Source organism: Muscardinus avellanarius (assembly GCF_963383645.1).
Source record: "Muscardinus avellanarius genome assembly, chromosome: 15".
Lineage (NCBI taxonomy): Eukaryota > Metazoa > Chordata > Mammalia > Rodentia > Gliridae > Muscardinus > Muscardinus avellanarius.
The window spans coordinates 32971255-32989110 of record NC_137801.1 but is presented as its reverse complement, the minus strand read 5'-3'; the positions used below and the strand labels follow the sequence as shown (position 1 = coordinate 32989110).

Genomic DNA, 17856 nt, shown 5'->3' with positions numbered 1-17856 from the left:
GCACTTCAGTTTGTCCTCTTTCTGCACAGTCTCTAGTTCACACATTTGCATTTCCTTCAGTTCTGTTTCTCTCCACTGACAAGTGTTCATTCAGGAGCCACAGCATGTGACATGGCTATAGGATTGCCAGATTGTTTTCTGAAGAATTTAGGAAGGGAGTGAGTAGAAGAGAGATTATTTACTAATCAGCTGACTAGGCTCAGATATGATGCCATTCTGCATCTCAAAACAGTTGGGACAGCCAGGCGTGATGGCGCACGCTTGTAATCCCAGCATTTGGGAGGCTGAGACAGGAGGATCGCGGTTCGCGGACAGCCTCAGCTACTTAGTAATGCCCTTTGCAACTCAGTGAGACCCGGTTTCAAAATTAAAGGATAAAGAATAGGGCTGGGGGTATAGCTCTGAGGTAGAAAGCCCCTGGGTTCTGTGGGGAAAAAAATACAGTTGGGACAAGGTACTAAATATAGGATAGGTCTATGTATGTGGGTCTTCTGGTTACCTAGTCCTACTAGAGTTACTTAGTGTGTAGGGGATCTTGACCTAACTTTAAAAAACACTGCTTCTTGTTGGTGGTGGCAACACACACTTATAATCCTAGTATTTGGGAGACTGAGACAGGAGGATTACAGGTTCACAGCCAGCCTTAGCTACTTAGTGAGGCCCTCCACAACTTAGTGAAACTCTGCAAAATAAAGAATAGAAAATAGGGCTGGGGGCCAGGCATGGCAGCACATACCTATAATCCCAGCATTCCGGAGGCGGAGACTGGAGGATCCCTGTTGCGGGACAACCTCAGCTGTTTAGCGAGGCACTTCGCAGCAACTCAGTGAGGCCCCGTTTCAAAAATAAAAGGACTAAAAATAGGGCTGGGTGTAGCTTCAAGGTACAGTGCCCAGGGTTCCATCCCTAGTACCACAAAAGAAAGAAAGAAAAAAGAAAATAGGGCTGGGGTGTAGCTCGGAGGTAGAATGACCCTGGGTTTACTCTCCATCGCAAAAGCAAAGTAAAACTACTCTTTATGCTAAAATTATATTCAATGTTATTTAGTAATAAAGGAAAAAGTGATATATATTTTCTAATGATAAATTATACAGATTATGTCCAAAACATAATAGTAATATTAACAAATGCTTATATCAAGTTTACTCAGTGTCAGGCACTATTCTAAGCATTGTACATATATTAATTCATTTAGTATTCACAACAGCCCTATGAGATAGACCATTATTTTACTGAGTAGGAAATTGGCACAGAGAAGTATGGTGCCCAAGCTCACACAGCTTAATGGGGAAACAGAGTTAGGATTTGAATCCAAAAAGTCCGGTGTGCTAGCATTCATACTTTCAGTCACCATGCTATGCTTTATCTCAAGTCAGGACTGAAATTGTCATTAAAAGTAATATCATTTTCAGGTGTGGTGGTAAATACCCGTAATCCTAGTACTTGGGAGGCTGAGGTAGGAGGATCACAGGTTTGAGGCCAGCCTGGGCAACTTAGTGGGACCCTATTTCAAAATAAATAATGGGCTGGAAGTATAACTCAGAGGTAGAATTCCCTCAGGTTTGATCCCCAGTACAAAATAAAAAGAGGGGAAGGAGGGAGGGAAAAATAATAATATTAACTCATTAATTTATATCATTGTCATATTCATAAGTATAATTATCTTCATTGTATTTTGAAATAAATGAAACTTTGAAACTTTTGAATCAAATACTCAACGTACTTGTTTTTAATTCTAGGAGAAGATTTTGCAGTTGTGCAGCAAGAAATTATTATGATGAAAGACTGTAAACATCCAAATATTGTTGCTTATTTTGGAAGCTATCTCAGGTACTGTTTGCTTTCTTTTCAAAAGAGATAATGATGCCATCACCTAATTCATTTAACAAAATAAAGTTAGCACTAATATGATTCTAGTTTTATTCATGCTTTGATAATGGGATATTTTCACATAATAGAATTTTTACTTATGATCTATTAATTCTGTAAGCATGTCACAGTATTGTAACTTGGGAATTCTGCCTGTGGTTTCAGTGAATAAGCTGATAAGTAAAACTGATTTTTATGCTTAGTCTTCTCATGGTGGACCACAAGTCTAGCTATGCCATCTGGTGCTGCTTTCCTCTAGATATAGGGGATTGTCAGGAACCTCTCTTCCTTTGCTTTGATCACTCATACTTTGTATGTCTTGTGCTTCTGGACTAGGAATATTGCATTAGCCCCCTTTCTCATTTCTTTTTTCTTTCTTTTTTCTTTTCTTTTTTTTTTTTTTTTTTTGGTGGGGGACAAGGGGAGGGAGAACTGGGGGATGAGCCCAGGGCATTCTACCTCTGAACTACACCCCAGTCCTATTTTAGTCTGTATTTTTGAGGCAGGTCTCACTAAACTCCCCAAACTGGATTGTGATCCTCTTGCCTCAGCCTCCTCCCAAGTAGCTGTTACTTAGTTTTTTAGATCTTAAAGTAATCCTAGACTATGAATTTGCCTCCTCATGTTTTGTTTTGGCAGGATCAAGCCAGATTCCTCCGGTCATATTTCATAGGGGATCCTTCTGCCCTAAGTTAATCATGTTTTAAATTTGATACGATGTCATCTAGTTATTTAGAAAAGGAAAATTGAGGAGTATCTTCCTCTCTCTATATATATTTTTTAAGATTTAGTTCTGGTGCAATTATATTATTGTAAGGATGTAACTTCAGACTCCCATTTTCATATGACCCAGCTGCAAAACACTTTCTCTTTTCCTGAGCACAGCAGGTAGAAAAGACTGGGGAATTTTGTCCCCTTTTCTTTCCAGCTTTTGAAAGGCCAATTGGCCCACCCGTTCTTTGTTCTAACTACTCTTGTTAAGGTGGAAAGGTAGGTCGAATGGAGACTAAGAAATTCATTGACCCTTTTCTTCACATAGGGATAAGTTAATGACTGTTAGACATTGTGTGTGTGTGTGTGTGTGTGTGTGTGTGTGTGTGTGTGTGTGTGTGTGTGTTACTGGGGGTGGAACCCAGGGGCTTTTCTACCTCCGGATTATACTCCCAGACCTATTTTATACTTTATTTGGAAATAGGGTCTCACTGAGTTGGCTGAGAGCCTCACCAAGTAGCTGAGGCTGGCCTTGAACCTGTGCGATTCTCCTGTCTCAGCCTCCCAAGCACAGGTATTGCAAGCATGGGCCACCATTCCCGGCTGTTAGACATTTTGAATGGGTTTTTTAACAGGCATTTTAGTACTGCTAGAATGGTGAGTAGTTTGAATAGCATCCGAACACAGTTTCTGCATCAGTTTGTATGTTGGGAAGCAGACCTAGCACCTGCCACTGATACATCAGCTTAAAGAAACAGTCCCTTAAAATCATTTAAATTCATGATACAAATAATTGATTACTGCCAACATTGTTAAAATCAACTCTTCAAAAGAGTTTATTATACTACTATTGGTCCTAACACAGTAGCTTACTTAGATTTAATTGGGGGAAGCATTACAAAGCTTTTCTTCCCAGGAGTGTTCGAACTCTTCAAGTTAAGTAGAAAAATAACAAATGGTCCTTGAAAGACATGCCAGTAGATCACATTTATACAGGAAGAACAATTTTATTTAGTTCACATATTTTGAACCTTTGAAATACAATTTATCTCAATAATATATTTGTAACTACCATCATTTATGATTTAATAATAATTTAACCATTATCATTTGCAAAAGTATTTTTACATTATTGCTTTGTCTGTAGAGTGCTGTACTGATTTTTGGAGATATAAAAATAGATAAAAATCTAGTACTTTAAGAAGCTTTTACTGTGGGAAAAAGAGACATGAGCAAATAATTGCAACATAACATGTTAGTTGCAATAATTTTAATATAAGACCAGAAGTGCTGAAGGGTAGAATGTGTGATTTGTCAATGTAGAATAATAATCTATGAATGAAGTACTTCCTAAATATTGGTAAAAGGTTAGTTGTGTTTATGTGTGTAGAAAACCAGAAATTCAGCCGGGCGTGATGGCACATGCTTTTGTAATCCCAGCGCTTGGGAGACTGAGACAGGAGGATCGCACAGCTTTGAAGACGGCCTCAGCAACTTAGTGAGACCCTATTTCGAAGTAAAATATAAAACAGGTCTGGGAGTATAGCCTGGAGAGAGAAAGCCCCTGGGTTCCATTCCCAGTACCAAAAAAAAAAAAAAAAAGAAAGAAAGGAAACAAAAAACCAGAAATTCTGGCTGAGAAAATACATGCATTAAAAATCATGAAATATTCAGGACATACCTAATATTCTCATATTCGTTCCTGAGGGTATAGATGCAGTAGGTAAGGCTGTAGAGATTAGGTAAAAAGGAACCTTCTTTGCCTTAATTAGGACCTGTAGGGATTGAGCATCCTTGTTAAGGATTTTAACAGGGAAGTAGTATAGTCTGTGCAGGATGGATTTAGGGCGTAGGGGAATGAGATAAAGAGTTCCATTAGACTTGTAACAATTTATTTGTTACAATAATCCAAGAACAAGACAGTAATCTCTAGAGTTATATGAAAGTAGGAGAATTTTACCCTCCTTGAGTCAGAGACAGGACTGGGGAGGGAAATAAGATCATAACTGAAATGTGTTTATAATTGCCATTTTGAATGCTCAGAATTTGAGAAAAAAGATAACAGTTAAGTCCCTATTTATACTCAGCTATCCTTTGTTTTGTTTTTGCAGTACTGGGGGTTGAACCCAGTGGCATTCTATCTCCAAGCTATACCCCTAGCCCTATTTTTTATTTTTATTTTGAAACAGACTCTCACTAAGTTGAGAAGGGCCTCACTAAGTAGCTAAGGCTGGCCTCGAACCTGCTATCCTCCTGATTTAGCTTCCCAAGTCCTCATATTACAAGCTGGGTGTGTGCCACCAAACCCATTTGCTGTCCTTTTTTAAAGAAAACTTTTAATTCTGAAGTATTTTAGAGTTATAGAAAAGTTGCAAAGATCATATAATTCCCTGTCTGTATCCTTTACTCATGCTTTCTAATTTTTTTTAATTTTTTTTAATTTTTTTTTTTTTGTGGTACTGGGGTTCCTGGAAGCCCTTCTACCTCCGGACTACACTCCCAGACCTATTTTTATATTTTATTTGGAAATAGGGTCTCTTAAGCCAGCGAGACTGGCTTCGAACCTGCGCGATCCTCCTATCTCCACCTCCCAAGTGTGGGGATTAGAAGTGTGCGCCACTACACCGGTAGCTAAGTGCTTTGTTCAGTAAGAAAAATCACAGTATAGGATGGGGACCCGGAAGCATAGCTATCCACCCTGTCTGTCTCAGGGAAGATGACTTGGTATGCAATTTCTAACAGACATAAAACTGCTAATTCCTATTTTGGACAGAATTTGTTTTACTTTTTAAATAATGCTATAGTTGAGGAAAATATATAAAATTTTTATGTCAGCTCTTAGGACCCAGTTTTGTTGGTACTTGGTCCACCTATGAATTATAGATTTTAAATGGCTTCAGATTTCTTTTTTTAGGTTTTAACTTCTTTACCTTTTAGAAATGTGGTACCTTGTTACTTCATACTCCCAAGTTAGCCTACTCTGGTGGATTGTGTTCCCTTGTATGCAGTGTGGTCCGCCTCACCCAACCAAGTCAGGCCATCCTCACCTAACCAGGTCAGTTCACCTCTTAGGTCTGGCTTATCTAGCCACCACCACCATATATGACCCACTCCTGATACCAGCAGCTCTACACTTAATACAACTGGATTTTGATTAGTACTAGATTCTGGGCAGAGAGGTACTGACAAACAAGAGACCATCCAGATGAATATAGCTATACAAACCAAGCATTGTTTTAAGTGACTTCAGTCTATGCCAGTTTCATTTCTGGCCATTGTTCCTACAGGCAGTCTTTGTTCAGTTCACATTAAATGTCCCAGACTCTCAAATGTGGCATCTTCTTTCAAGTTTTCATTCAGTTGCACAGGTCCCTTCCCCTTCGGTCCCTGGTGAATTCTTCTTTAACTTTAAGACCCATTTAAATGTGATCTCCTCCCATACCTTCCCTTGTTTTTCATATGTATTTTCATTTCTGGATTCTCACGTAATACATGCCAAATTCTATAGTAATCAAATTGTAATCTAATCCAAAGTTAAGAAAACTTTTTTGTTTTTTTTCTTCTTTTTGGTGGTACTGGGGATGGAATACCTCCAAACCTATTTTTATTTTGTTGAAACAGGGTCTCTTAAGACAGCCAGGCTGGCTTCAAACCTACATAATTCTCCTATCTCTGCCTCCCAAGTGTGGGGATTACAAGCGTGCACCACCTTGCCCAGCTCAGAAAACTTTTTCTATAGAGTTATATAGTAAATGTTTAGGCTTATGAGCTACATAGTTTTCATCACAACTACTTTTATGTTTTATTGTGAAAGCAGCCTAGACATCTAGTGCATAAATTAATGCGTATGGCTGAATTCCAATAAAAAATTTATGGACACTAAAGTTTAAATTTTCTATAGTTATCACATTTCAAGAAACTTTCTTTTTTTTTTTTTCAACTATTTAGGCCATAAAAACCATTCATACATCCAAGGCTGTAAAACAGCAGACCAGATTTGGTCTACTGCCCATTGTGTGCTGACTTCTGATCTAATTGGTTTATTCTTTCTGTCACTCATGCATTCATTCACTTTTGGAGCAAATATTCATTTGCTGATTCTTCTAGGCACAGTGAAAGCAGTGATGAGACAGATATGTTATAGAAGCTTTCTTTTACTAAGTTAGAGGTTGTGGAGTTTAGAGGCTTTCCATTCCATATCTGCCCCTGAAAAAGCTACATTTCCTGGTGCATATTAAGTAGTGAATGATTAAACAAAGGCATAAACTGTATAAATCTTACAAGTTATTTCTTCCATGGGATATGATTATATCTTAGAACGTGAGTATGAGAGAGAAATTCTGTCTAAAGATAAGTGAGTCATCATTTTTTTTTTTTTTTTTTTTTTACTTTTGTGTTACTGGTGATTGAACTCAAAGGCATATCTCTCAACTACACCCCCAGCCCTATTTTATTTTTCCTGTTTTCAAAACAGCTAGGTTGCTGAGAGTGTCTCTAGGTTCCTGGGGCTGTCTTTGAACCTGAAATCCTCCTATCTCAGCCTCCCACTTACTGGGATTATAGGCATATGCCACCATACCTGGTGTAAGTGATAATTTGAAGAGATTATTTTGGGAAGATCATTGTTAAACCTGTATATGACAGTGACATTCACATTCAGCTTGTTGATGAGAATGTTTTCAAAGTGCTCTGCTTTGAGGTGGATTGCTCTTTTCTGTGATAAACCTGCATACATGGATAAACTCTGGGGAAAAGGATATTTTTTAACTAAAGGTAAATCTGCTGCTTATTTGGCTATATATATAGTGATGGCTATATATCCTATAAATGTTGTATTTTAAGTGTTTAAACCTCAGGTAGAATTATAGCAACACATACTGTCTTTTAGTCTAGAAATACTTGGCTTTTTAAAAAAGGTAGCACATTGCATTTATATGGTTTTGTCATTTTATAGCATAAAACTTTAATAGACTTATGACCTCAGACAGTTTTAATCATGAAGATATGACACATGCCTATTTTCTCTTTGTAGGAGAGATAAACTGTGGATTTGCATGGAGTTTTGTGGAGGTGGTTCTTTACAAGACATTTACCATGGTAAGACCAAAGTTGCATTTTCATAGGAATTAAGTAGAATTTTTTAACCTATAGCTATTTACTATATTCAGCCATTAGCATTGTTTTAAAGAAGGAAAGCTGTTTTACCATTATGTTAATTGGATACATTAAAGCACTTAATATATAATATGAAAGGAGTATTTCCTTTATATGTTTGAAAGTTATATGCAGTTAAATCATTTGCTAATTCTGGAGAAGGAACATTATAGTTAGTTCAAAATTTCGGACTCTAAAGGTCTGGATGCATACACTAAGCCAATAATTGATACATCAGGAATGATAACACAGAGATAATTGATTTGGCTATAATGTATTCAAGTAGCATCAGTGAAATGTTTATTCTCTTGGGGCTAAAGTCCAGGGAATTAGAAAGGATTAAAACATTTTTCATTGGAATTCAATGGCTTATGTTAGGAAGGCTTGTAAAAATAACAGCATCAACTGTTCTTCCTTCTCCATTTTCTATGTTGGTTCTATCAAAGAATTGTTGTCACAGACTGCAGAGTAGAATTATTTTACTTGGAGGAATGTTTTTGATTAATGTAAAATAAAAATGTCTTAAGAAATAAATTTTCTGAGGAAAATGTTAGGAAAAAAATGTCATTTTTTTTCTGAAAAATTTGGGCTTGTGTTTTCCAGTGTGAGGTCTCTTAAGTAATTTTAAGAGCTGGTTATAATAAAGCAGATAGTGAAAGAGTATTTGCTTAGGAATTATTATTTATGATTTTTCTTTTTATTTTACATAGGGTTTACATAACATAAAGGTTGACATAATAGTGAAATATTCTATTTTATACAATAGTGTTATAATGTGCTACTAGTCACAGTTGAAAATGGAAAGAAGAAATTGAAAGATTTTTTCGAATAATTTTTAAAAAGCTTAATAAAGTGGGCCTTCAAGGTAGTCTTATAGGTAACCTCTGAGTAGAAAGAAAAGGAAGTGGACAGAGTGGGCTGAGCCCCAACAGCCCTAGGGTCTGTGCCAAACTCCAGGAAGGGCCAGGGTGTGGCACTGGATGCCACTGTTCCCCTAGGCCTTGAAGCTCTGATCTGATGGAGCCAAGCCTGCTGCCTGCTGCCTCCCTCTCTGTCCTCCTCCCTGCACCTCACTCCAGAAGTGACTCTTTGTATCTAAGATGACCAATGAAAAAACACTTCCCAAAACAGTTCAACTTAGTGAAACAGATTTTTTGGGGTGGGGGGGTGTTACTGGGGTTCCTGGAAACCCTTCTACCTCCGGGCTACCCTCCCAGACCCATTTTATACTTTTTTATTTGGAAACAGGGTCTCTAAAGCCAGCACACTGGCTTCGAACCTGCCTGATCCTCCTGTCTCCGCCTTCCAAGTGCGGGTTTACAAGTGTACGTCACCACGCCCAGTTGTGAAACAGATTTTAACGTTATGGTAGGAAATGAGTTAATCCTAAGGTGTTAACAAATGAAGAATATGTTCAACTTTGGAGGGCAAGTACACAGACCCTAACCCAGATCATGTAGCTGACTTAAGGGAGTCTGAAGATAACCTAAAGCAACAGCAGCAGGAGTCTGCACACAAAGAAAACATCCTTGTAATGCGACTAGCATCCAAGGAACAAGAGATTCAAGAGTATGCTACTCAAACCCAGGGTCTCAAGCAAGTCCAGCAGCCAAGCATTGCCCAACTGAGATCAACAATGATCGATCCAGCGATCAACTTGTTTTTCCTAAAAATAAAAGGTGAACGGGAACAGATTAAAGGTAAACTGGAGCAAGCCGCAAATGAACGGAGTGCCAGGAAATTTACTCCTAGATAGGTAAACAAATCATATTTTCTAGTCAAGACTTCCCTGACAGTCCCACTGTGAGAAAACTGTGGTGGGATACCAAGACTCAGACTTTTTGAGCAAAAAAAGCCACATTATTATACTGTCCAGCTTGTAATAATTAAAATTTACAGGATGAACCTGTGTTTCAGCCTGTTTCTCTTCCCCCTTGTTTCAGAGGCCTGGTGTCACCAGACTATTGTGAAGAAGAAGCCACATCCAAATAAATTCCCTTCTAGAATATGTAGATACTTGAGAAATGTTTGAAGAAAAGACAGGGAGAAAACAGAACTCTTGTTTGTGGCACACTGTGTCTTTAGACAGTTTTGAAGATTGAAACCTAGAGATTTAAAATCATGAATTGAGGGGTATGGTAGCACATGCTTATAATCCCAGTACTTGAGAGGCTGAGACAGGAGGATCTCAGGTTTCCAGCCAGCCTCAGCTACTTAATGAGGCCCTCTGCAACCTAGCAAGATTCTATTTCAAAATAAAGAATAGAAAGTAAGGCTGAGGGTGTGGCTCAGAGGTAGAATGCCCCTGGGTTCAACCTCCAAAAGGAAGGAAGGAAGGTAGGTAGGTAGGTAGGTTTGAACATTTAAAATTCCAATAAAATGTAAAAGTGGAGTAAGCATTTCTTTTAACCTTGAACATAATGACTTAGAGACACTACCTATCAGTTTTGCCATTAAGACTGTGGACTTCATGATTGTTGTTTGAATTTCTGTGTCAAAACTGAAATGAGGTGAATTTTTGCCTTTAAAGGATTTATTTGCTAAGAATGAACTTTTATTAATCATGAAGAAAAATCAAATAATAGATGTCAGTACAGCTAGTACATATATTTAATCATCTAGTTTAGGGTTCTGTTTTATTTAGTGGAGCCTTAAATCAGTGTGAGTTTAACCAATGGTCTGTTTTTCAATGGTTGCAAAAATTGTTGATAATCTTAACTGAAGAGTATAGAAATGTGAAGGAATGGCATTAAACTTCAGGTTTAAATTGTTTCACAACTCAGTTGTATAAGGATTGGCTGTGATGAGATTGCTTTTTTTTTTTTAGTAGTGAACTTTATGAAACCCATTCATCTCAGGCATTTGTTAAAAGAGCATTATCATTGATGTTAATGGGAGAATAAGTTTCTTCATTGTGTTTTGGTCATTTTATTAAACTCTCAAAATTTTAATAAATTAAATGTGCCAAAAGAAAGAAGGAATGGAAGGGAAGAGTAGGGAAGGAAGAATAGGGAGTGAATTCTAGGGCATGATGAAGAATCACTGTAGTGACATAGAGAGATAGGGTGCAGGGGCAATCACACCTGTCAGTCTGAGAGTGTATATTTGACGTCTAAGTTCAGACATGGGAATTCTTGACACCAGGTGGAAGAGTTCGAGAACATTTCTGTTTTGTGAAGTTAATTTTTTTCTAAGGTTATTTTTAATAGGTATGGCTACTTTATAATGTATATTTCAGAATTTTTCTTTTTCATGAGTAGCATTTTAATTTCAAAGATTGAGTGAGAGAGTTGGCATTACTTTAGATTGCACAACAAACTATTTCTGGAAGTTGGTAGTTTCTATATACTATAAATTTAAAAAACTATTTTTTCCGCCTTTTTTTTTTTGTCTTAATCTTGATTATTCCTGTACTGTTGTTTTCCTCACTTACTGATTAATTTCCTAACGATTTTCCCCAGCAAGGTCTTCTCATGATGAGCTCAGTGTATGCTGCTGGCTCTTAATAGTTTAAGTGGGCATAGACATATTTTCCAGGTTAACAGGTTTTTTTTTCAGCTTTTTGAAAATTTCAGACCATTGTCTTCTAGTTTCTATAATTATTGGTACTTCTGTCAGTTTGATTATTCCTCTTTTATATGAATCTTTCCACCTCTAATTGTTTTCAAATTTTTTCTCTTAATTTTTATTGTTTCTAGTGTCTCTAAGTGCTGATTTATTTTTGCTTTTCCTACATAGATTTAATGTGCTGACTTCTTAAGAATGTAGCTCTACCATCAAATCTGGATAATCTTCAAATATTTTTTCTCAATCTCTCCTGGAATTTTCTTAAATGTACATTTTATCTTCTCCATGTTTCTGTCTCTCCCCTCTCTTTTTTGGTCATTATGAATAATTTATAGTTTATGAAACTGTTTATGATATAATAGAATAAAAGTAAGTCATAGACTTTTACAATATGATCACATACATGTATTTAGAAGGCCCCAAACTATACATATAAACATCTGGCTAAATAAGACCTAGGAAAGGAGTTTTTGAGTCATGTGATAACTTTATGTTTAACTATTTGAGGAACTGACAGATTGTTTTCCAAAGTTTCTGTACTCTTAAGCAAAAACTGACAGAACTTAAAAGAGAAATAGTCAAATCTGTAATCAGAATTCATCTATAAACAATGGATGGAACAACTATTCAGAAAACCAGGAGGACTTAAAAGAACCCCACCCAAAAAAAAAATCTAATGGACCCCTAGAAGATATTATGCATAATAGTAGAATGCAGAATAATTTAAAGCACTCACAGAACATATACCAAGACATTCTGTATCGTGGCTTTTATAAGAATCCCCGAGGACTTCCGAAAGATGGCAATGGAGAAAAGCGGGGCTTACGAGTCCCGCTAACAACCAATCTCTATTACTACAAAACCAGCGCCTTTCATAGTCAGAAATACCATCAGCAGAGAAACAAAAAAATGTAATTACAAGAGACAGAGAAAAAGAGGACTGGAAAAACGAGACACAGAAAGAAACCAGTTCGCAGTGCTGCGGCTGGAGCCACGGCGCGGAGTGGCGGGCTCCATCTTTCCTTGCAGTACCAGGCCCCAGAGAGGAGGGGGACTCAGAACGGAGTTCAGAGCCACAGAGGAAATACGCCAGCCTCACGCCCGAGGACGCGGCAGCAGCGCCTTACTGCTGACAGCAGCGGCCAGTTCACCGAACGGCACCAGACCAACGCACTCAACAGCCCACCAGACTCCAGAGAGAAGCGGCGGATAGTGAGCCGAGGTGAGCCACTGTGGAACAGCCGGGCAGGATTCAGCAGATTTTCGGCGCAGGGAGCATCTAAAGCTCTCAGTGGCTGGGCTCAGCACACCCTGCAGGGACTCAGAGCGGAACTCAAAACCAGAGAAGAAATACGCCGGCCTGACGGCCAAGGGCATGGCAGCAGCGCCACATTGCCACAGGTGGCAGCAGCAGCGAATTCATGGAGTCCACTACAGCTCCATCGGCACACTCAACAACAGTGAGTCAAATTTCGGCCCCTAGAGAAGAAATCCCAGTACAGCACTCCCAGGGACTTGACCCAGTGGGGGAGTGTCGGTGGCAGAGATATCACAACATAGGAGAACGCACAACCTGGTACCCCCCATGGTCTAAGCAGCCTCGATTGACTCCCTGAGACTCTGCCATACAACCTAGAAAAGGAGTAGTGGGGACTGAAATACCACAGACTCAAGATCCAGAGCACCTTAAGTGAAGTCTTAGTGACCAAAGGTAAGAACCCTGAGAAAGCACAAACTTCCGAAATCCTGGGAAAGAGGAATAACAATGGAGCAATGAATGCCCATAACATCAGAACCCGATAAAACAGAAATTCAGAGATTTCTAGAAGATCAAATCAGGAAAATAACTGTAGAAATAATAGAGCTGTTTCGAAAAGAATTCAGAGAGAGCCAAAAAGAGATAAAGGATGCAATTAATGAAGTAAAGGCCTCAAATCAAAGCACAAACAACCGATTAGACCACATGGAGAATAGAATCTCGCTCTTAGAAGATGATCACTCCAAAAATGAATGCATAGTTTCTAAATTAGAAAAAAAAAATCCGACAGCAGGAATCTGACATTGAAGAAATATGGGCCCATTTTAAGAGAGCTAACCTAAGAATAATTGGAATAGAGGAGGGAAAAGAAGGTGAAACCAAAGGGATCAACAATCTCTTCAAGGAAGTAATAGCAGAAAATTTTCCAAACATAGAGCAAGAGGTCAATACACAGGTCCAGGAAACTTATAGAACTCCCTTTAGACAGGATCGGAGAAGAGGATCCCCACACCACATAATTGTCAAAATGACCACTGTGGAAGCCAAGCAGAGAATCTTAAAGGCAACAAAAACAAAGGGCCAAGTGACATTCAGAGGCAAACCAATTAGAATCACTCCAGACTTCCCAAACCAAGTCATGAAAGCCAGAAGGGCTTGCAGTAACATATTCCAAACTCTGAAAGAAAACAACTTCCGGCCAAAAATTTCTTACCCAGCAAAACTTTCTGTCAAATTTGATGGGGAAATAAGAAGCTTCCATGACAAACAGAAACTGAAGGAATTTATGTCTTCAAAACCAGCACTAGAGAAAATACTCAAAGAGATTAACTACAAAGAAGAAATAGGTAACACACACCAGAACCAGAGAAACAAGATTTTCCATCCAACAGACAACAAAGATTAGTTATCTGTGGAGATTCATTATTTATGTTAGTCTTTTACCTATTTCTAAATTGTATTGTTTGCTTTTATTGTTGCTAATTTTTTGGAATTCTAGTTGGAATATTAATATATCTTCAGACATATCATTTGGAAATATTTTATCCCATTCTATCAGTAACTTTTAATTCTGTTTACATTGTCTTTGGATATACAATATTTTTTTATTTTTTAGGGAGTTTGTTTACCCTTCTATTTCCTGTGCCATTGAAATCATATCCAAGAAATCACTGCCAATTTCAATGTTGTGAGGTTTAATGACCCAGATTTTCTTCTGAAAGTTTATAGTCTTAAGATTTATATTTAGGTCTTTTATCTATTTTGAGTTAATATTTGTATATGTGTTAGGTAAGGGTCCAATTTTATTCTTTTCCATGTAATTATTATTTTTCAACAATATTTAGTTAAAAGATTATTATTTCCTCCACCAAATGTTCTTGGAAACCTTGTCAAAAATAACTTGACAATATATGGAAGAATTTATCTCTAGGCTTTTATTTAACTCCAATGGTTTATATATCTGCCTTTAGAACAGTACTACACTGTTTCAATTATTGTAGCTTTATATGGTTTGAAATCAGAAAATATATATCTTCTAGCTTTGTTCTTTTTCGAGATCGTTTTGGGTATCTAGAGTCCATATTCCACATTAAGATAGATTTTTTTCTGAAAAATAAATAAATAAATGTATGATAGTTTCATCAAAAAAAGAAAAAAATATTCTCTGGTAAGAAAGAAAGCCAAAAGAAATATTGCAATGTTTAAGTCATCAAAAGCTTGGTATCAGACAAATGAAACTGTTCTGTGAGATTATCATTGTTCATTTTGGATAAATTGCTATAATACTAGATGTCAACCACTAAGCCAAGCATGGAAAGGAGGGATGGGGAGGGGATGGGGTGGGGATCGGGTAAGGGGCTGACTGGGCGATGTGTGCATGTATGTCTATAAAAGTTTTTTTTTTATCCCATTATGATGTATGCATACAGTGCACCAATAAAAATAATAAATTTTTAAAAATCCCCTATTAAAAATTAACCAGGGTTCTTCGAGAAATATTTAAGTTCCTTCCCAGGGTATGCCCACCCTGATCCAAGGACCTATTTCACCCCACCTATTAAAGGTCCACACTATCTCCCAATCCCAACACCCTGAAGATCAAGCCTTCAACACACAAACCTTTGAAAGACACAAAACATCTAAACTATTAATAGCTGCCATTAAAATTTTAAACTTTCATGCTTCAAAGAATTGTCAGGAAAGTTAAAAAAAAAACCCACACACACAAAGGGAAAAGATATTTGTAAATAATAAATTTTTTAAGGAACTTGATTGGTAAATGTCTGAAGTACTCTTAAAATTCATGTCTCTTAATACACTGATCAGCAAATGGATCAATGTGGGGGGGAAATGGCTGCTTCATGGTGCCCTGGATGTTCTCAAACATGAATGCTGGGGATTTATATGCTTATATAAATCCCAAATCCTATCTCTCTCTGTGTTCACTCTTTTGTTCTGCACCCAAGTTTACTCAGGTTTTCATTATAAACTGGTCAAAGAATAGTGTAGGAGATTACTTTGTGGAAGTACATACTACTATGACCAGTTGATAATGCTTATACTTACATGGTTTTATAATACGTCCCTCCATTTATTCCTATATGTTTTTTCTTTCCTCTCGTTCTATCATATTGTCATTATGTGGGTAGTAGTGTAATATCCTTGATTTTTTTATTTGATGAGAGAGAGGTTCTTCCTTTCCAAGGAGCCTAGTACCTGATTTTCATTTGTTTTTTAAAGTTTGGTATTTTGCAAAAAAGAAATCACATTTTAATCTGTCAACCAATATCGCAAATAATTCCTTTTTGTGGTTCAAGCCTAGTTTTTGTTGTTGTTTTTACTTCTAAAGTACCATTAAATAATTTTATTTTATTGCCATAAACTTAATTCTGTCTCTTACTCCATCTGATTTTAAAAGCTGTTTAAGTCTTCTTAAATGCAAATTTTTTTGTTATGTATTGGTTTATCACACATGATCCCACAATTTGACAGCCTAAAACATTATCTCACAGACTGTGTGAGTCAAGATGTAAAAATAACTTATCTGGGTGGTTTTAACTCTTGGTTTCTCATGAGGTTGATTAGAGCTGGAGAAGTTACTTTCAAGGTCTATTTAGATGGCAGGGTCTTCTCTTCAGTAGCTGTTGGCAGGCAGTTCCTCACTATGAAATCTCACCACAGAACAACTTGAGTGTCTTCATGGAATGGCAGTTGACATCCCTTGGAGCAGGTGATTCCAGAGTGAGCCAGGAGGAAATAGCAGAGCCTTTTGTGATGTGGCTCAGAAGTTGCTTAGTGACACTTCTACCATATCCTGTTCTTTTTGTTTGTTTGTTTGTTTGTACTGAAGATAAAACCCAAGGGCTTTCTCTCTCTGGGCTACACTCCCAGACCTATTTTATATTTTATTTGGAAACAGGGTCTCACTAAGTTGCTGAGAGCCTCACTAAGTAGCCAAGGCTGGCTTCGAACCTGTGCGATCCTCCTGTCTCAGCTTCCCAAGAGCAGGGATTATAAGTATGTGCCACTACGCCTGGCTTTATCCTGTTCTTTATCTGTGCTTTAAAAGCAAGTCACAGAAGTGCAGCTCTACCCTCCCGGAGGACATCAAGTTCTGACTCTTAAATTTAGGGGGAGTAGTAAAGAATTTGTTCATTATTTTCAACTCATGTCAGGAGACACATTTTATTTTCCCCTACAAGCTCCTTCTCTCCTTTTTCTCTATTTTGTTTACTTTTTCTTTATAAAACTAACATTAGAGTCTTATTGTTCTGTCAATATTAGAGTTTTTTAAATCTCTTTTCCATTAAACTTTTTTTCCCTATGTAATGTTGCCCTTTAACAGTTTTCTACATTCTGTAGTTTAGTGAATTGTTTTATTTTATAATTATGGATTTTTCAGGGACCCCAGTGACCTCAGTGTTTCTAATATATATATGTGAACCCTGGTTCTGAGTGAAGAAGCCTGTGTGACAAATTCTGAGACTTTCCCTCCTATCCAGATCAAGATATGACAGCCCCAATTCCTAGTCATCTCCTGTGCTTTTTTTTGCTCTTGTATTCAGGATGCAAACCTGCGAAGGCCCTGGCTTTATGTGGGTGTTTATTTAAACTCTCCCTCTGCAGACACAGGGCCTCTTTCTATGCTCAAGTATGTGTGTGATGAAACTAACTCCTTAGCTTATCAACATTGGCCTTCCCCTAAGTGACAGCTAAACTAATCTTTCACAGTTTGGTGTTTTTTTTTTTTTTTTTTTTTTTTTTGTGGTACTGGGGTTCATGGAAACCCTTCTACCTCTGGGCTACACTCTCAGACCTATTTTTATACTTTTAAATTTGGAAACAGGGCCTTTTCGGCCAGCCCACACGGCTGGCTTTGAACCTGCGCAGTCCTCCTGTCTCCGCCTCTGAAGCGCGGGGATTATAAGCGTGCGCCACCACGCCTGTCTGTCTTTCACAGTTTTACCTGATTTTCTTCCTATTTTTATGGTTTTGACTTCTGGGAAAGTCTGTTTTGAACTCAGCTGAGGCTTTGAGGAGTTACTTAAAAAAAAATTTTCCCCTATATATTATTTTCAGCTTAATCTTGTTTGTCATATTGTAGAACCAGAAATCTCAAGGAGGCCTCTTACTGAATAAGTGGGCTTAGAAGCCACACAGAAATTAATTACATGATTTATTATCAGACTTCAAACCTAGCCCTGTCCTCAAAAGAATCTAAGTGAGGTAGATTTCTCTTTCCTGTAATTATAAAATACTACAACTATTCTACATTAAATGTGTTTACAAAGCTATTT

General features: G+C 37.6%; 1 protein-coding gene across 3 annotated transcripts in view; it reads left to right on the top strand.

Annotated features, from left to right (window-relative positions):
• MAP4K3 (mitogen-activated protein kinase kinase kinase kinase 3) overlaps window positions 1-17856 on the top strand; it is a gene marked incomplete at both ends in the record, with an annotated part of 189325 nt that overhangs the window by 76386 nt on the left and 95083 nt on the right. For all 3 annotated transcript variants that reach the window (XM_080710986.1, XM_080710985.1, XM_080710984.1), the window contains 2 exons: window positions 1740-1830; window positions 7613-7677. In XM_080710986.1, coding sequence (XP_080567112.1) covers window positions 1740-1830; window positions 7613-7677 — 156 coding nt within the window. The remainder of the gene's footprint in view (window positions 1-1739; window positions 1831-7612; window positions 7678-17856) is intronic.